This window comes from Aquila chrysaetos, chromosome 2, assembly GCF_900496995.4.
Source record: "Aquila chrysaetos chrysaetos chromosome 2, bAquChr1.4, whole genome shotgun sequence".
NCBI lineage: Eukaryota > Metazoa > Chordata > Aves > Accipitriformes > Accipitridae > Aquila > Aquila chrysaetos.
Genome location: NC_044005.1, coordinates 34,221,882 through 34,242,871, shown reverse-complemented (window position 1 = coordinate 34,242,871; position 20,990 = coordinate 34,221,882). Strand labels below are relative to the sequence as shown.

At 37.4% G+C, this 20,990-nt stretch overlaps 1 protein-coding gene across 1 annotated transcript in view; it reads left to right on the top strand.

Moving 5' to 3' along the window:
* The window catches only part of AQR (aquarius intron-binding spliceosomal factor), a 61,663-nt gene extending 42,352 nt beyond the window's left edge, over nucleotides 1-19,311 (top strand). The window contains exons 27-35 of the mRNA XM_030038313.2: nucleotides 576-713; nucleotides 1,603-1,674; nucleotides 5,128-5,315; nucleotides 9,634-9,805; nucleotides 12,488-12,658; nucleotides 13,387-13,472; nucleotides 14,278-14,452; nucleotides 15,517-15,630; nucleotides 18,784-19,311. Coding sequence (XP_029894173.1) covers nucleotides 576-713; nucleotides 1,603-1,674; nucleotides 5,128-5,315; nucleotides 9,634-9,805; nucleotides 12,488-12,658; nucleotides 13,387-13,472; nucleotides 14,278-14,452; nucleotides 15,517-15,630; nucleotides 18,784-19,032 — 1,365 coding nt within the window. The 3' untranslated portion in view covers nucleotides 19,033-19,311. The remainder of the gene's footprint in view (nucleotides 1-575; nucleotides 714-1,602; nucleotides 1,675-5,127; nucleotides 5,316-9,633; nucleotides 9,806-12,487; nucleotides 12,659-13,386; nucleotides 13,473-14,277; nucleotides 14,453-15,516; nucleotides 15,631-18,783) is intronic.
* Nucleotides 19,312-20,990: the final 1,679 nt, after the last annotated feature.

Genomic DNA, 20,990 nt, shown 5'->3' with positions numbered 1-20,990 from the left:
TTACTAGGGTTGGTGTGCCTATCACTGCTCCTCTGATCCTCACAGGGTCTTTGTATTTACAGTGAATTGCCTTTAATCAGATAACCTAGAAGTAACTTAAACAGATTATCTTCTATATTTCCCAGAATTGCTTGAGAGGCTTTTAAAAGTTGGGGTGAAGGTGATCTGTATATCATTTGGTCATATTAACTGTATTGGTCTTTCTAATACTGAATTTGATGTGATGTTATGATGCAGTAAAGTAGGAAACAAGAATATACAGTAAATCAAAATTTTGCAGGATTCTGAGAGGGTTCCTTAGAATTAATTGAATAATTATCTGCAAATTTATATATGCATACAAGTTGCAGAACTCTTTGATGTGTTTTTAAAAGATTGGTGTTTGAAATACTGTTGTTTCCAGGTTTATCATTAAAAAAAAAATTATTCAGATGGGATTGTTAACAGTAGATACCTTCATAACTTTCTTGCCTAATTATATTAAGAAGGTGGCCAGATAGTTTGAGTGAATACATTTTATAAGCAATAACTTTTTGTATCCTGACTTTCAAGACTTTTTTTTTTCTCCTCCATAGGAATTCAGAGCATTTGAACTTCTCCGCAGTGGCCTGGATAGATCCAAATACCTGTTGGTGAAAGAAGCAAAAATCATTGCCATGACTTGTACTCATGCTGCTCTGAAACGACATGACCTGGTTGAATTAGGTTTCAAGGTAATGATTATACTAGTGTTACTACACTAATTGTTTTGGGGGTTTGGGTTCCCCCCCCGCCTCATATAAACCTTTTTGCCTTTCCTAAATCTAGGCAGCTAGATTATTTTGAGTTGGATTTTTTTACCAGTATGTTTCAATTTGTAATTTTACTAAAGAAAAATTTAACTTCTGTAAGTAAAAGATGAGATCACTTTTAAGTTATTGTATATACAAAAATGGTTAATAGCACATGTAGATAAAGAAAAAGTTAGTTTTGCCATATTAGATGATGAACTGCAGTGATACGATTGAGTAATAAAATAAAGGCAGAATTGGGAAAAAAATGGCCTTTATAACTTTGCTTACATAAAAAATTAACAGTTTGGGGAAAAAGAACTATGATGCAATGCTGTTTTCACTCTGCAGTTTTAAACATAAGTATTGATTTAGTACAGACTTTTGTCTCACAAAAAGAAAACAAAAGCCCACCACCAATAATTCTTTCAATATTATTTTTCTCCGATAATGCACTATATTGGATTGCAAAAGTGCTTCTTTTCTGCTTCAGTGCAAAGATACCAAATTGGTTTGCTCCACTGCAGAAGGCTTTTCTCTTGCGGATGGGTTATGGTACATGGGAAGCATGTCATGTGGTTCAGTCATGGATTCCTTCTAGATGTAAGCCCCGATTGGTACAGATAGATCTGCCATTGATGTAGTAGGATTTCACCTTCTGACATGGATTTTTGGTAATACTGATATTTTGCCTGTAAGGTAAAATCCTGCTGTAACTGTCCTCCCCATCAAAACCCAAATGAGTAATTGATGCTTTTTTTCGGTAGGCTGAATAACAGCATTAATTTGTATTAATTGGTTGATGAACATCTCTTTACTTTTTCATTCTCAGTATGACAACATCTTAATGGAAGAGTCTGCTCAGATTCTGGAGATAGAAACCTTTATACCTCTCCTGTTGCAGGTTAGACCTTAATCATAAAACATATTACAAAAAATAATAAATGGAAGTCTGTGCGCTTGAACAATATAGAATATTAAAAGGAAAATATCTTGTGCAGAAAGTAACCTAGAACTGATACTTGCCATTTGGTTGGACAGTAAGAACTTTCACATTGTTCTACATTAGTTGTTTATCCTTGTTTTTTAATATTATGGAGTAAGCTAATAGGTTCTAAATATGTTGCTTTTATTGACTAAATAGTAGGATTAGCAGGCTTTCATTTTGAAAATAAAAAAGCAAAGATATTAATGTAAACTAGGTCCTGGCTTTGTTACTTTCATTCTTTCTCATTTCATAGTGGCTACTGCTAATTTTAAATATTAAAATTATTACGTCTTGTTAAATAACAGTTTTGTCTCCCAAGAACATAAGGCTTACATAATTGCTCTGCGTCCTCCTGTCTGCTTGTGGCGTTTGGTCAGTTTCAGTCAAGACTAACAGAGACAGAGAGGTACTAAGCACGTACAACTTTCAGGAAAACTGGAGCTAAGTAGAGAGGAGACATTTTAATTGATGTTACAACTCCACAGAAAGAAAAGAAGTGGTTACTGATTCTACTTCTACTTTTGCCCAGTAATTATGCACCTTTTGTCTAGCTAATTGGTAAAAGTTTAGCTTGGAATCAATTGCAGCTTGTACCATGTTTGGCAAACCGCAACAATTGGTAGATAAAGGAATGCAGATGTGATACAGTTGAATGGAAGTCTTGCAGCTGGAAAGGTACTGCTAATGCAGGGAAGGAAGGAAGGAAACTGATGTTAATGTGGCACAGGGAATATTTATAGCACAGTCTTTAGGAAGCCAGGTAGCAAAAGCTCTGTAATGTAAGGGATTGTTGTAATAGAGGGCCAACATTGCTACTTTAAAGTTGAGTGTCTTTCCCTAAAAATGTTTACTCCCGTCATTCTAAACTCAACACGTTCACTCAGACTGCCTTGAAGTTTTTTGTGCCTCTAGTGAAGATTATCTGTGGTTGCTTTTAGCCTTCTGAACTTGATTGGCATCACTTTCCTCTTTTAAGAGCTAGAGGATTTCATAAGTAAGCAAAATGTGCTTCTCTCACATCTGTGGCTCTGTTATCTCTGTAATCTCAGATTATTGTGAGATAAAATTTCGCCTCTGGAAGTGAAGTATGGGCTCCCTGAGGAACTTTGTGCAAACTTCTTTAGCTGCAAATCAGAAGCTGATGTGTGGGAAGTTAGCAATAACTGAAGACAGTCTGTACTGTTGATTCGATTCTTACTCTAGTGGCTTTCTGAAAAATACACAGTCTGCCTTTGCTCATATTCTAAAATTGTTTCCTTTCAGAAGTTTTGCCTGGAGCAGGTATTTTCATTGAAAACCAATAATTTTAAGTCTTCTAGAAAACCACATTTAAGCTTTTGGATTTTCATTCTAAAAGAAAATAAATCTCAATTGAAAAAGGCGTGATAGAAACTCCGTGAAATATTTGATGTATTTGTAATTGCGGCTCATAATTTTTCATTTTGCTCTTTAACAATGGAGAGTAGAATACAATTGCAGGAAAGTAACTCTGTATGGGCCTAGTGCACAAAAGAATGTGCATGTCCAAGTTAACCATATTGCTATTAAAGCCCAAGCAAGTCCTCTTCTCAGTTGCTGTTTAACTCTGTAGGTTTTTAAGTTTTAGGGATATTAATGTAGTTTTTTAACACCTTCTCGATGTGTTAAAGACTGCTGAGTTTTGATGATTCTGAGCAGGCAGGCAACTAATTCACCCTCTAAACCCCAAATACTGCCTAAACTCTGAACAGGAGCACATATTTCTCCATCTTATTTGGAGTGTTCGGAGAGCAAACATCTATTGGGTGAGGCTTCTCATAAATCATAACACAACATTGTACTGCAGTGCTGTGTAATGAAGAAATCCTGTGTGGCTTTTACCATGTTTTTCATTGATGATGAAATTATTATATTTAGTGAAATAAGCATCTTACAGTGTTTTTCAAATGTTTGAATGAGCATTGAATAACTAGATCCATCAGGCTGGTGAGGGGAAGTAAGTGTATATGAGCAATGCAGAAGCTGAAGAGTTTTATGTAATTAAAGCAGACCATTTCACCATAGAGCCATATTCTGGGGGATATTCCATGACCTTATTTACAAAAGCCATCCAAATAGTCCTTGAAAATTGAGGATTTTTTTTAAACAAAACCTAAAGATCTAGGCTTACAGAGTAGTAGTACTTGATTGCTTGCACTTGCAATTCAGAGTAGAATATTTTTAAAAACAGAGTTCTTTGGAGGGCTCTTTGTCCGAGATTTGAAATTGTTGATAAGAGCAGAACGATTATATAGAACACTTGGTCTTCTCCAAAGCAGTAACCTTTTGGAAGGAAAAAAGAAAAAAAAGAAATCTTTTTCCATGCCATTGAAAGTAATTTCCATCCTTTTACCTTCTCACTAAAGTGTCTTCAGGCTTGATGAGCTGGACAGTCCAGAATTCAGTTTTCCTTCCTTGCTCTCTGATCAGAGAGGGCTTCAGAGATCTTCCACTTCAGGTAGCAAGAAAAGGAATTTTAGCCTCTGTCTTGAATAGTGCTCCTATGGGGAAAGGGAGATATTACAGGAGTGTGTGAAAAATGAGGGTCTGAATTATAAAACTGGCAGGTGGAAATCTTCAGGATTCTAATTCCTGGATAATGTTACCCACACATCTGTTCCTTTTTTGTTCCTACGTTACAATGTTCCTTCATGAGCTCTGTCAGTATGTAACATAGGTACACAGAGGATGAGGACCTGGAAAGAGATATACCAAACATACTGAAGAACATTCAGTCCAAGAGCCAGGTTGGTGATTAATTAGAGGCACATCTTGGTCGTGAAAGAGGCCATGTGGGAATTCCAGAGGTAAACAAGTGAAGCACATGAACTACAGAGACACTTGAAGGGCAGGTTCAGTTTGTGCCCCAGACATGTGAGCACTAAAACGGTTTCAGATGCTTCAGGCAGTTCATATTCACTATCTCAGAATCCAAAAATTAAAGTTTAAAGGACTGTTCTAGGGTGACACTACCATGTAGAAATCAGGTTTTTTTACTACCGTAACTTCTCTAATTGTGGTTCTTCCTTTTGTCCTCTGATAATATGTTACTTTTGACCTTTAAAACAATGTAATATACTTATCCTGATGTTTCTCTACTGATTCTAATAAATAAACTTACATGTTGCTCTGTAAGAAACAAGACTTTATTTAAAATACTATTCCCTTTTTCTGGTAGTAGATTGGAAAGAAGTTAATAGTCTTTAAAATGACTGTAGTTCAGTGTAGCTTAAGAACAAATGTTGAAATTTAGGGTTTAGACTAAGACAGACAATTTGACTATTAATGTGTTGTAATTGAGTGCCTTGATTATACTGTAATAGTTGTAATTGTGTAATTGTTTAATTCTAGAACCCCCAGGATGGATTCAGTCGTTTGAAGCGGTGGATTATGATTGGTGACCATCATCAGTTGCCACCAGTCATTAAGAACATGGCTTTTCAAAAATACTCCAACATGGAGCAGTCTCTTTTTACACGGTTTGTTCGTGTTGGAGTGCCAACTGTTGATTTGGATGCACAAGGAAGAGCAAGAGCAAGGTGAGAAAGAGAAAATGGCATCTCTAGCTTGTAAGAAAATACCAGGTTAAAAATTGGAAAAGTGCGCATGTAATTTTGGAAACTGTGTTTTCATCGTTAGGACAGGAGTTTGCAAAACTGTAGTTTAGTTGTTTTGTTCCGTGTGTTTCAGCTTAGACTAGGAAGGCAGATTTTACTTTGTTAAAATGCAATGAGGTTTACTTTTTTTTTTTTTTTAATATAGTAGTACTCTGCTATAATATGAGTACTTTAATGAAAATTATATTCAAAGGAATTTTAATGGTCTTAAGTGTTCGGGTTTTTATTACAGCTGAGACTTTTTTGCAGAAGCTTCCTTTTCTAAAGTAATACATTTAATATATTCAAGGCTAAATAAAGACTGGATTTATTTAGTGTTGAATATATAATACTTCCCTTAAAGTCTGCAAAAGGGTGGGGGTTTTGTAGTATTTCAGCAGAGCTTCAGCTTTGATTGGAGACAACCAGGTTGTCCATACAAGAGCATAAAGCCTTTTTTTATATTGAAAGAGATACTCCGTCTCTATAGTGAGATAACTTCCCTTTTTTATCCATGTATTTGTCATTTCACTGTGATAATTTAGATGTCAAATTTATTTATTGTGTTAAGTGCATATTTGTGGTCATATTAAGAAGGAAAAATAAAATCAAAGAAGAGAAAAATAATCCATATAAAATCTTGCTACTCTAAGGTTAGTTATAAATACTAATTTTTTTAGGCATAGAATGGTGTGAACAATATGAAGGAGAACTTATTTTTTTCATGTAGGAAATGTTGGGGGTGGTAGAATACTGTTTTCTAGTCATATGAACAACAGTTCAGTATGATTTAAAAAATACAAATTATATCTGAGTATGATGATAAATGAAGTTTATTTTGCCATCTACTATTTTGCAACATCTCAGCAAATTTCTTAGAGATAAGAGAGCAGAAGAATTCCTTCACTTTGCAAGCAATTTCTTGATCAAGGATTTTTGCCGTACCTTGCTACGCTTTGTCTTTTCTGATCATAGAATCATAGAATCATTTAGGTTGGAAAAGACCTTCAAGATCATCGAGTCCAACCATTAACCATGCCCACTAAACCACGTCCTGAAGTACCCCGTCTACTCGCTTTTTGAATACCTCCAGGGATGGTGACTCAACCACTTCCCTGGGCAGCCTATTCCAGTGTCTGACAACCCTCTCAGTAAAAAAATTTTTTCTAATATCTAACCTAAATCTCCCTTGCCTCAACTTGAGGCCATTTCCTCTTGTCCTATCTCCAGCCACCTGACAGAATAGACCAGCACCCACCTCACTACGACCCCCTTTCAGGTAGTTGTAGAGAGCGATAAGGTCTCCCCTCAGCCTCCTCTTTTCTAGACTGAACAGCCCCAGTTCCCTCAGCTGCTCCTCATCAGACTTGTGCTCCAGGCCCCTCACCAACTTCGTTGCCCTTCTCTGGACACGCTCCAGCAACTCAGTGTCTTTCGTGTAGTGAGGGGCCCAAAACTGAACACAGTACTCGAGGTGCGGCCTCACCAGTGCCAAGTACAGGGGAGCAATCACCTCCCTGCTCCTGCTGGCTCATATTCAGCCGGCTGTCAACCAGCACCCCCAGGTCCTTTTCCACCGGGCAGCTTTCCAGCCACTCTTCCCCAAGCCTGTAGCATTGCATGGGGTTGCTGTGACGCAAGTGCAGGACGCGGCACTTGGCCTTGTTGAACTTCATACAGTTGGCCTCAGCCCATCGATCCAGCCTGTCCAGATCTCTCTGTAGATCCTCCCTACCCTCGAGCAGATCGACCCTGCCTCCCAGCTTGGTGTCGTCTGCAAACTTGCTGAGGGTGCACTTGATCCCCTCATCCAAATCATCGATAAAGATACTAAACAGAACAGGGCCCAATACTGAGCCCTGGGGAACACCACTTGTGACCTCCCGCCAATTGGATTTAACTCCATTCACCACAACCCTCTGGGCTCGTCCATCCAGCCAGTTTTTCACCCAGTGAAGAGTGCACTTATCCAAGCCACGAGACGCCAGTTTCTCAAGGAGTATGCCATGAGAGACAGTGTCAAAGGCCTTGCTGAAGTCAAGGTAGACAACATCCACAGCCTTTCCCTCATCCACTAGGCGGGTCACCTGGTCATAGAAGGAGATCAGGTTGGTCAAGCAGGATCTGCCTTTCATAAACCCATGCTGACTGGGCCTGATCCCCTACTTGTCCTGGACTTGCCATGTGAGTGCTCTCAAGACAAACCGTTCCATAATCTTCCCCGGTACTGAGGTCAGGCTGACAGGCCTGTAGTCCCCGGATCCTCCCTCGGACCCTTCTTATAAATGGGAGTCACACTGGCAAGCCTCCAGTCCTCTGGGACCTCCCCTGTTGACCAGGATTGCTGATAGATGATGGAGAGTGGCTTGGCAAGGACCTCTGCCAGTTCCCTCAGTACTCTTGGATGGATCCCATCGGGTCCCATAGATTTGTGAGTGTCCAGATGGCCTAGTAGGTCACTAACTATTTCCTCCTGGATTAAGGAGGGTATGTTCTGCTCTTCATCCTCACCTTCCAGCTCAGGGGGCGGAGTACCCTGGGGATAACTGGACTCACTATTAAAGACTGAAGCAAAGAAGGCATTAAGTACCTCAGCCTTTTCGTCATCTCTGGTGGCTACGTTCCCTTCTGTATCCATTAAAGGATAGATATTTTCCTTGGGATTCTTTTTACTGTTAACATATTTGTAAAAACATTTTTTGTTGTCCCTTACAATAGTGGCCAGATTTAGTTCTAGCTGAGCTTTTGCCTTTCTAATTTTCTCTCTGTATGATCTAACAAGATCCCTGTACTCCTCCCAAGTTGCCCGCCCTTTCCTCCAGAGATGATAAACTCTCCTTTTTTTCTTGACTCCTAGCAAAAGCTCCCCATTCAGCCAGGCCGGTCATTTTCCTCGGCAGTTTGACTTGCGGCACATGGGAATAGCCTGGTCCTGAGCCATTAAGATTTCCTTCTTAAAGAATGTCCATCCCTCCTGGACCCTTTTACCCTTCAGGACCGTCTCCCAAGGGATTCTCTCAACCAGTGCCTCAAAGAGGCCAAAGTTGGCCCTCTGGAATTCCATAGTGGTGGTTTTGCTGACCACCTTCCTTGCCTCACCAAGAATTGAAAATTCTCTCATTTCATGGTCGCTAAGCCCAAGACGGCCTCCGACCATCACACCTCCCACCAGTCCTTCCCTGTTCGTAAACAACAGATCTAGCAAGGCTCCTCCCCTGGTTGGCTCACCTACCGGCTGTGTCAGGAAGTTATCTTCCACACACTCCAGGAACCTCCTAGATTGTTTACTCACTACTGTGTTGTATTTCCAGCAGATGCCTGGAAAGTTAAAGTCCCCCACAAGGACAAGGGCACACGATTCTGAGACTTCTGCCAGCCGCTTGTAGAATGATTCGTCCGTCCCTTCAACCTGGTCAGGTGGTCTATAACAGACTCCCAGCACAATATCTGTCTTATTGGCTTTCCCTCTCAGCCTCACCCATAAGCATTGCACCTTGTCATCAGAATCGAGTAGCTCTGTACAGTCAAAACATTCCCTAACATAGAGAGCCACCCCACCACCTCTTCTACCTTGCCTATCCCTTCTGAAGAGCTTGTAGCCTTCCATTGCAGCACTCCAGTCATAGGTAGCTTCCCCATGAACTATCTGCTACTTTATCTGGTCTGGATATTGTTGTGCATTTGTGAATGAGGCATTTTTGTTATGTTACTGTCCCTATAAATACCAGAGATGATTCAGAATTGGATAGATTTTGGTTGCTTCCCTTCACGTCTGGTGTTAATACATGGCAATACACAAAATAAGAAATTTCTTTTTGCAGTAAGACATTTTACAACAGATAATGCAGAAGATCCTTTTTCCCTTACTCCTTCCTTTTTGTAAAGAAGCATTAATATTCCTTAAATTTTGTTACCCATGAAAATTCCTACTAGATTTCTTTGCAAAAATTGTACTCTTCAATGTAAAGCTGATCAAGTGGAACAGGCTTAAGGCTAAGTGTGCTGCACTGAAGTGAAATCTGAAGTTTTCTTTGAGAGAGAACCAAACAGAATCGAAACTGAAAAATAATATTGCTGGATAGCTGGTACAAGTATGTTCATTTATATATGTACAGGCTATCTAGCAAAATTACTTTTTTCACTGAAAACCTACACAGCTTTAATCTTGAAAGCAAGGGGTTGTATGTGTCTGAACTATTTTGAATAAATTCAAGAACAGGCTTTAACCATTTGGGGTTTGCCTCTGTGTGTTTTTGAACAGTTTATGTAACCTGTACAACTGGCGTTACAAGAATCTGGGTAACCTGCCTCACGTGCAGCTTCTGCCAGAATTCAGAACAGCCAATGCTGGGTTTTTGTATGACTTCCAGCTTATAAATGTAGAAGACTTCAATGGTGTGGGAGAGTCTGAACCCAATCCTTATTTCTATCAGGTGAGAGAAATATTACATGTATACTTTATTTAATCTAGATATGGCTTAGTAAATCTGCAATGAAGACAGACTATCAGAATACAGTAAACTGATTAATTCCTGTTCTCGGATAATTGAGTCATGTGTATGCATTATTTTTTTCTCCTTTTAATGAGTTTTGTATGTTGAAAATGATAATGTATTATGTTGTGCTTTTTACTCAAAGTGACTGACTTTGAGTCTATGTTTTCTCAATGTTATGGGAGGGGTGAGATTTGGTGTATAATTCATCATGAAATGTTGTTTTGGCTTATGGCACATCGAAGTCTATTGTAATTCAGCTGTACTACCATGATAGTGAAGTAGACGGTAGCATTTCTCCTGTACGTGAAGGAACAAAGTTTGCTCTGTGGCACATATTTGAGTTTGAAGAGTCAATGTATTCATTTGATCTATATGTAAGAATGCTAAAAAGCCCATTCATAAATGAATGAAAAGGTACTGCAAGAAATATACATGAGGCAGAGAGACGTTGAGGATGAAGTAACTTGCCAAAAAAACCTTAGCCTTGGAATTTCTCAAATAAATTTTCAAATTAAGCCATCAATAACAGCCTCTATCTATTTCTTTTAAATATAGGAAAACCTTTTACGCTTGTAATGAGATGCTTGTATTTTCAGTCCTCTTATATTTTTTTGTTTTAAAAACAGTGATGAAACAAAGTCTGGTGCCTAAATCACCAGTTTGAGTTTTGAAAAAGTTAGAAGCTGGAGCTGTGTGCAAGTTAATAAGTTTAATTCAAATATGGAATGAATGCCATATATTTTGCTAGTATTATGGAAAACAAACAATATACTTTAAGGTGATTATATTCATGGTCATTTTTTCCCTGTGAAGATCACTGAGGGTTATGTTAATCCATTTTTTTAAAAGGTATGAAAGAGGTTTTGCTTGGGGTCCTCTCACTTTCTTTTTTTTAAATACAAACTAGTGTGCTGTTAGTGAAGAAAGCAATGGTGAGCCATAATCCACTTTATCTCACTTCTAGATTGAGGACAGAGTCATTTGGAGGGGAGAGTTTCTTTTGATTTTGTATTTTAAGCTGTAACACTGTAATGTAAAAGTAGTAAAAAGTTGTCCTGTGGAACAGGAACAGCTGAAATCAGTGCCTTAAAAATGGGATTCTGATAATTGAGAACATGAGCACTGCTTTAGAATGTTCCTGAGCCAAAGAAGACTGAGAACACTCGTGCAAGGACAAAGAACACCTTTATCATTACAACAGTGCTTTCATGAGCAAACTCTTCTAATACTTTCTACAGTTGGGGCGGGGGGGGGGGGGGGTGTGATCTTGAGGATTGAGAGATATTAGCAGAGTATGTTGGTGGCATTGCATGGTTTTTCATGAGATAACAGATTGCCACCACATATTATTTCTCTTTGTGAATTTGGGCATTTCTTTCCAGACTTAAGGGGTGTTAAAATTTGTAGAATAGCTTTACGCCCACAGGTGTTTGATACGCCTGGCAACTGCGTTTTCCAAGTAATGCAGAGCCCACTTAATAAGAAAAAATAAATGAGGTTGGTGTGTCCAGCCTAGTCAAACATATGCCAAGTGGGGATAAGATTCCCAATATAAATAGAGCAGGAATAAATGTCAGCAATTGAGAACAATTTTTTAACCTGAAAGATAGTTTTTCTTCACAGAAAATGGATTTAAACAGGCTATGAATAACTTCCATCTGGAAATGGGACAGAACTTCCTATAGCCAGAAGAGTGGTGCTTTGGAACAGACATTATTTATTATAAGTAATTAAATACTTGTAAGTTATGAAATACAAAGTAACAGCTGGTCATTTGAAATTGAATAGGTAAGGCCTGCAGTAGAAATAACTGGATTTGATAATCCAGATGTCTGTCTCCTAATTAATAGTTGAAAGGAGTTTAGTTATTCTAGTTCAGCTATTTCTTACTTTCAGCTTACTGGAGACTGACTCATTGCAACTTTTTTGCGTGCTTATTTGGAACCATGTTATATTGGCACTAAGTGGGTTTTTTTAAAGCGTTGTATTTAAATACAGGTATCTGTAGATTATCAGCTTCTAATACTTTTTAACAAATAATAATTCCACAGTTTTACATAGCAGGTGTTTTTTTGACATGTGACTTAAGAAGAAGAAAATGAAATACTGTATCAGTTGAGTTCTGTAATAATACAGTTAAGGTGGCAGTTCATTTGGGCAGACACCTATAAGCATATAAATGCATTTAGATACAAATGTGTAAATATTTAATAGTCCATAAATATAATTTAAATGTTTTAACATTTAATTATTATTATATTTAAGAACTATTAAATATTTAGAATTTAATCTTGTTGAAATAAAACTGGGAGCTTCTGAGTAAATATTGGAAAGTGTCAATCAATGACTAACAATAATATTGATGTAGATGTTTTCAGCAGTTCTCTGAAGAGGAGTCAGAATGAAGTTATTAAACCTACTTGTGCTTCTTTTATTCCTTCAAAATGGCTTTCATTAAGTGAACAAAGAAACGTCAGGTCTAGAGACATTTCTCACAGCACTGAGTTTTTTGTCTAAATACACAATAATGACACAGGTGTTATTCTTTCCAACCTTACAGGTTGAGTAACCCTTTTTTTTTTTTTTCTTTTCTTTTTTTCCTCCTCTTTTAAACTTAAGAATCTTGGTGAAGCAGAGTACGTTGTGGCACTCTTCATGTATATGTGCCTGCTTGGTTATCCTGCAGACAAGATAAGTATCCTGACAACATACAATGGCCAGAAACACCTGATCCGTGATGTCATTAATCAGCGGTGTGGAAATAATCCACTGATTGGACGGCCAAACAAGGTGACTTTGAAAATATTTCAGTCATTGGAGTGGTTCTGGTTTGTTTGTTTTTAAATTGTCATATTATAGAATAGACTAATTTAATAGAGTCACAGCTTTCTGTGGAAGTATTCCCTGGTTAACCACACATTTACTAACCTATATTCTATGGAATTTCATAGGGTAGTGCCCTTGTTTCTGCCTGTTTGTAATTTGACATACAAAGTGAAGTCAGTGAAGTTGGAAAGGCTACAGACTACATGGGACAGAGTAACTCTTTATTTTGTCATTTATTTTGTCCTCAAACTCGCCCTAAAACCCACACCTTTAGGAAGGTCCACCGAGAGTGGAAATGATTTGATAAAACATATGATGATGAATCTGATGAAACAAATAAAAAGCATAGTTATAAAGGTCTGGTCCTAATTCTGCAGGTTAAAACTCTGTATTATAAAACTGGTGCCTTTCCACAATCTTTTGGAATTAGCACCCCACTGTTAGCTGTCGGAATTGAATAAAAATGTAAAAGAAATGGTATACAGTCAGACAAAAGCTCCTCCCAACATCTCCCAAAAAGAACAGGCTGATGATTTTTGATTAGAGGCTGACTAAAACAGAGTTAAAGCATTTTCTTTTCCCATTTACTGCAATCTCAGTCCGAAGTTGATGTTAAAATTTTGGTGTCATGTTTTAGTTGAAATGGCAAAGATTAACCTATGGAGGCTTTTTCTTGGTTTTTGATTCTCTAGGTAACAACTGTGGACAGATTTCAAGGTCAACAAAATGATTATATTCTCCTTTCACTAGTGCGTACCAAAGCTGTAGGCCACCTTAGGTACGTAAGACGATAGTCTTGTAGTGTCATTAAACTACATGTTTTCTATCAGAAAGATGTTTATAGTACATTATACAAAAGTGTTCAATTATTTGAGTATATAGTAGAAATTAAGTTTAATGCTATGTATTGAATGAAGTTCAGACATACTTCCTTTTATAACTGTCTGGTACGCTCTTCACAACCACTTTATCCTTTAGTAATGGCTCTTACACTATAATTAGTTTATATTACTGCAGATAGGCTGAACTTGGTTTCACCCTAGTAGAATGATAGGAATGTAATGCTTGTTGAACAAATGCAGGCTTAAATTTTGTCATAGATTCTTTCCTGTAAGTGAGCTTTTTATTTGTTTTCTATCGGAAGTGTTTGATCACTGCATAAGTTGCATTATGATATGTAGTTTAAAATGTTTGCACTTCAGTTTTGGGGTGGAGTGGAGGAAGACTTGTCTCATCAGCAACAGTTAGATGAGTTACCAAACTCATGTTTACTCATTCAGGATACAGAAATGCTATTGTGATTTGTTGTCAGTGTAAATCTTTACCTGTGAAGTCTAGGAAAATAGTAAAGGGTGATATTTTTATATCATTCTTGGTACAGTGAAACCTCTTTTATGTAATGGTTCTAGTATTTGGTAGTTATTGAAACAGTATGTAGCGGAAAAAAAATAAAGACAAAATAGTATTTTAGCGGATGATTTTATATTTCCTTTAATTAAGAAGTCTGTATACGTCTAGTTATTTTTATGGCAACTATGTCATCAGTGAAAAAGAACATGATTGATTTTGTTTGTTTTCTGAAGGGATGTCCGACGATTAGTCGTTGCCATGTCAAGAGCCAGGCTCGGGCTTTATATCTTTGCGAGGGTATCGCTGTTTCAGAACTGTTTTGAGCTAACTCCAGCTTTCAGCCAACTCACAGCTCGACCACTTCACCTCCATATCATTCCCACAGAATGTTTTCCAACGGCAAGACAGGTAGGAACAGCTGCTCTGAATTTTGCTACTTGTAATGGGTGTGTATGCCCACTATTTTTGAGTAGGCTATAAGGAATGGGACTGTCTTCTCTGCTAAACCAGTGCCTCTTGGATAATTATGTCCCTAGAGTTAACTTTTGTCATGATACATGCTAGCTGTTTTTAATTGATTTTTTTCCACAAAACTTAGTTACCAATATAACTCTGTTGTGCCTGCTTTTTTCCTGCCAGTGTAAGTGATTCAATATTTTTCTTTTGTGTTAAATAGGTGAGTTTTTAGTGTGTTACATATTCTTGGTCTTGTTATGAAACAAAATAATGTTATTTCTCAAAAAAAAAAAAAAGCACACAAAGCTAATCGTTTCTTTTAAAAATGGGTCTAGAATCGCAGAATAGTTTTGTTGCTGAGCTAGGTTCATAAGTACTAAAACATAATTCATAATACTGCATTGGATCTTTAGGGAAAGGTTTGTATTAAGTATCTAAGCACAGGACGCACAGAGTAGGACGCTAAATGAAGAAATGGAGGAGCGTATCTGCTTTACTTCCTGGAACTTTGAGAAGGGGTGCCTACATGAACCCACAATTCAGTTACTGGTCTTTACCTTGTCTTAAGTGTTGTTGACAAGTTTGGGAGGGAGCCTTTCAGTTGAAACTTTCATGTCCACGGTGCAACAGAGAATGCAGTATGCATGGTCAGCAAGTGTGAGCAAGAAGGAGTTGGACTGTGATGGACAAGTAGGCTAAGTCCTAATGTGATGGTAAATTATTTGTGCCTTTAATATGTTAAATGACTCAAGTCCAAAATGTACTTTATGGAGTAAGCATCAGAACCCAGCCTTTCCTTTTGAAATTTCTTCATTGGGCTGCAGTATCATGATTGATGCAGTTCCCCAGTGTAAGACCTACACTTCCTGTCTTTCCAGAGAATTCAGCTATTTTTTTCTTTAAAAAGCATTATTTAATTTCTTTGGGTTTATGTTTTCTAATATAGTTAAACAACCTTTGAAAAATGGTTGTTTTGCTTTGCTTGCTGAATGTCTACTTTTTTTCCCCTTCCTTAGAACGGAGAAAGACCATCTCACCAAATACATGTTATTAAGAACATGCCTCAAATGGCTAACTTTGTGTACAATATGTATATGCACATGATACAGAGTACACGCCACTACCAACAGGTAAGGTCCTTCTACCTTTTGGAAGGTGTGTATTTAAAAAAAAATTGGTTTTTAGTGAGTGACATGAGATGCTGTTGAGGTTTGAGACTGTTCCTGTTATGTTTAAAATTCAAGAAGGTTTTATGATTGGGAGTGAGAATATTGAGGTCTTTAAAATATTGCAGTAGCAAGAGCTGTATCTTTTAGTAATTTCAGCCCCAATTTAAGGCCCCAAAACCAGCAGTAATTGATGCCGAGTGTTAGACATGGCTCTGTCTGGGCCCAAAAATTCCTCAATAATACTAAAGAATTAGTGTGTCCAGTATTTACTTGAAGTAAACTTGTGTGTTATGTTTCAGGTGAGTCCAGCTAGTGGTGTTATAGCATCACTGCATGGTGCAATAATGTTTTGTAATACAGGTTTTCAGGACAAGCCTGCAGTGTATAGAAAGACCAGATCATGTTTTGGAACCATTTTAACCATGTTAGCTCACTGCATTATCCAGGCTGGTTAGCAGCTGTAGCGTTTTTATTCTGGAGCAATTTCTTTTCAGCAGTAGTTCAGCACCAAGCAAAATAGCATGGGGTTGGAAGCAGTTGTTGGTGCTTTCTCACTTCTATACCTAATTTTGTCAGTGTTTAATCCCTGAAGCAGAATTCAGAACCCAACAGAAACACCTTGTTGTCTTACGTATGTGAGCAGGGTTTTAAGGCATTTTAGATAGTATACTGAGCAGAAAGCTGCCTTTACTCAGCATACTTGCATCTCTAGATGCCTAGAAGTAGTTGATAGTAAACAGAAAGGGAGAGGTCTTAAATGCTACCCCTCAACTGCATCAGTTTTCGCTTAATGTCTGGGGTGTATCATGATTTTATAACCTATAATTCATTCTTTCATGGTACTCTGAAATTCCCTTGTTAGTTTTTGCTCTTCTGAAGGATTTCCAAAAGTGGAAAAAAATTGATGTAAAAGGACACTACTCACTCTGGATTAGCTGGCTGTGGGAAGAGAGTGTGAGCATGGCTCTGTATCCTTGAACAGATTAGTCCAAGGTACTTGTCTGTGAGATCTAGGTTCTGTGCTTTAATGCAAGGATGTTTCTCTATCACCTCCTCTTCCTTCCTTCTTCCACTGACTTTTTGATCTAATATGGAACAGTGTAATCAGTAGAGATCAGAACCCAAAATGTCTCCTTTAACTGAATGTCAGACTTTCAGACAGAAAATTTCTTTTTCTCTGTAGTTCTTAGCCAGTGAATTTGGATTTATGTGTTGGTTTTTTTGTTTGTTTTTTTTTCTTCTGGGAGGCATAGCTTCAGCCAAATTTGAAGCATTTTGCTACCCAGAAAAAGCCTTTGCCAGGTGGACAGGATGCTTTCTCACTATTTTGGGGAAGTGCTCTAATTATCTTGTCTGCTGTAAAGAAAATGGGATAGAGAAAGAGTGACACTACTAAAATCTCTTCTTCTTCTAACTGTATTCTTTTTAAAGTAGCAAAAGCTCACGCTTTTGTTAGGAAACCCGGTCCTATAAGCACATGACGAGACTTGTTTTGGAGCCAGTTTGTCTAATATAGTTGGAGATCTCTCAACTGTGCAGATTGTATGTGAAGAAGACTCCATGGACTCTGTAGTTGGTCACAGTCAGATGCAAATGAATTGCCCTGTCAAAACTGAGAAGTGTATGTATGTCCTGAAAAGCAGATGGTAGTATCTAAATTATACCAAAAGATGGGTTTGCTGGACACCTTAATCAAATATGGACCCCGTCCTTCTGCTAATACCAGTTACCCTTTTTAGCATCCTAATCTAATCCATTGCTAGATAAAATTAGTTACAAAACTGCTGTTTTCCTACTGTGGCAATGGATCACATTCTTTTTGCAGGAGAAGCCAAAAAGCGAACTACAAAAAAAAAAAATGCAGGCATTAAATTACTTTTACCCTATTTAATACAACATGATATTTTTCCATTTCTTTTACACTAATGTTAACAGCAGTAGTCATGAAACACAACGTGCATCTAACTAAGTCGCAGAAGTATTCTGAGTTTGTCTTATGCATCAAGAGTATATTTTTGTAATTAAAGGATCTCTGGTTTTGGAATAAACTTTTTCCGTGAACAGATGGATTATAGAGACCGTTACGATTGCTTCATAGATTTGCCTATGCTTGTCAGAAATTTGTAATATTAGTGTCATCTAATTGAATATAAGACTTCACTGTAATTAAACACTTAATTTGTCATGTGAAGCCAAGCTGCCTTTAAGCAAAACAAAACTAAACAATTGTCCATGGGAGGTTTATCAAGCTTTCATTTCATTAAAATGCTTCACAATATTCCAAGGAAACATCCATCATGTGGTTAAAAAATGTCAGGCTGCAAGAAGTATGAGTGTTTCTGTACAGCCTGGAGTTGTATAACATTCATCCATACTCTTCAGCTCGCTATATTCTTGGTATTTTTTTTTCCGAAGTCTGTAATATGGCTACCACTGCCGCTTATAATGTTTTGCAAACTACTTTTTTGGTTGTGAGCAAAACACTTTGAATATACTAAATTATTTTCCAGAAGTATTACGTGAAAGATATCTAAGCATTGCTTTAACTGTTACTGGAACTTGTGTTGTTCTGCATTTACAGCTGTGGGTGAAATGTCTTTAAGTACAGATAACATTCACATAGCATTTTATAAGATGTTTCAAGGGGAAATTACTGGAATGAGTTGTTAAAGACAGGCCTGTTAAAGGCCTCAGAAAGCAAGTTAAACATATCTAGGAGATTGAAATGGTAATAGATGAGATTATGGTAGGAATGTGCTTGTTGCTCCAAGTAGGGATTTACCATAACCCTATTATTTGTCTGGCTGTTTGGGATAATGAAATGTTTGATATCCTTGAATTGGAAGTACTGACTTAACACCCTCTTTTCAGGCAAAAAAATGTTTCTAATAAGACCATTGTGTGAGCCAAGATTATTCTTTTTTTTTTTTTTTTAATATAGGAGTTAAATGCTTACAAATTATTAGAGCTTCTAAATTTTAAGTCTTTGTTGTTAACTTATCTAATGCAAAATCCTAAATATAAGGTGAACAGTTCAAGCTAAAATAGGAATAGATGCCCAAATAGAGGTATTTGTTGTAATAACTGAAAATCCTTTCTTTTTTAATCATCTAGCGTTTACTGCCCCCACCTGCCATGATTGAAGAACCAGAAACTACTCAAACTCAAGAGACTGATGTAGAAGGTGAAGGGCAAAGCATGCAGGAAGATGCTGAAGGAGAAGAAAATAAGGTAGGGGAAGAAATGATAAAGGAAGGAGAATTGAAAGTGGCCGAAGTGGATGAACATCGAACAATGCCAGAACACCCTGGAAGAGACAGTGATAGTGGAGACAGTGAACCTGAGACTGAGACTGAAAAGTGATCCACGGGATGTTTGTCCTCACATGTTTTGGAAAACAGATGGGGAAAAAAGCAGTTAGAAATATAATTGCTATTTTTACAATGACTTTTTTTAAATGGTTGCTTGTGTAATGTGACCTGTTTGGTATATTTTTCACTGAATACTCTGTGGACAAGCAAAATATTTGGCAAACATTTTACTGAGTTCTTGTCAGTATCAGTAATGTAATTTGTTTCATGGCCTCAAATAATACACAATTTCCTTTTCATAAGTTGTTCAGTAAAGATACTTTTTATACCACTTTTGAATATTTGACCTTTAATTCAGTCACTGAGTTACCCATTAAACCTCACCGATTAAGTACATTCAATATTGGTCAGACACTCTTCATAGTTTATTTCATATTTCGCAGTGGAGAATTCCTTATGCAGAGCTGTGCTCATGTACACTGAGATGGTATTTTAGGCATAGGCTCAAGTTCAGTAAGATATTTAATTGTATGTCTGAGAAATGTGAATTACTATGGGACTTGAAATGTTTAAAAGCTTTATTGAATTGGGACCTTAGCAGGTTCTTAGAATTTCATAAGACCCAGGTACTTGTAGAAATTTCTCATTGTTGACTTCTGATGGTGTTTCTAATTGATCCTTATTTACAGAAGAAGTAAGGATGCAGCTTTTCAACAGTACTTTTTTTTAAATTAGTGTTCTGAAATAAATTTCTTTTGCTTTAAGAGCACACAGTAATTGCTGAGGATAAAGTCAGGTGAGGAGGAAAAATGAAAGTAGTTCCCTGAATGTAGGATTTGCAAAACATACAATATTGAGATTAATGACCTAATGATTGAGTGGTTTTTCTAGGGTAACTTCCAAGTCTACATCTTTCATAAAGTGATCAGAGAAAGGTTTCTCCCTGGTTCGTTAAGAATACCTGCCAACTTGGCAAATTATTCAATGGTTCAATGAGACTTACAAATTTCCAAGTGGATTTTCAAACAAAGCAACAGCCATAGGAACACCTTTTTTTGCTGGCAAAGGGAAATGCTTGGTTTTCAAGTGTTGCAGTTGTGAAGCCGCCAGAAGGACTTCCTCACTTAAATTGATTAGAGAATAATTAACTTAAAAGCTTTTATTAATAACATTGAAGTTCTTTATTTTTCTTAATATTTTTGTAGTATAATAAGGAAAAAAGAAATAGGATAAAATTAAATATAAGCCAAGCTCCATGAAATACATCTGTTGCATACTTGTGTGTGCATGCTGAGATCTCATCTGCTCCTCCCCCTGAAATCATGCACCCGCCCATCAGTTAAGAGGGGAGCTCAGGAGTAACAAATTCTGATGCTTGCTGTTGGTACACAGTGTTCTCTTATTGTTTTTCATTCACTGAAATGGAAGTTTTCTCAAACAAGAAAACTGATTGTTTGAGCAGAATGTGTGTTCTTTCATTGCTTCTTTTGATTGGAAGGAAATCTACTGTTTATTACCAAATTGTCTTCCTTGGAAGAACAAATATTACAGTGTTGAACATTTGGGTGTTAAGTTTCATACAGTAACATTCATATGTTCATGCAGGGTCAAGGAATACAGGGCCTTCAGACCACAAGCGACTAGCTCAGCTGAGGGTTGTCATCTCTGTTTTCCAGCCTATTTTCTATAAATATTTGTCAATCATTTATTGTGTTTTAGTATTTTAGGAATTGAAAAAGGATTCTGGAGTTTTTTTCTAAACTGAATAATTTAACTGACAGAGATTCTATCAATAATTAGGACAGAATGGCTATTAGCAAGCACCCAAAGCTGAAAGGAGCTGTGAAGACCTTTTTGAGTCGTGCACAGTTTGCAGTGAACTGTGACCACACCTGCCTGTGTGATGCTGTGTTCTGTGTGCAGGCCCCAGGTATATGTGGTCGCTTCTGGCTCAGTCCTTGTAGAACAATGGCCAAGTATAGAGTTGTCCTAGACGTCAGTGTTGCCTTA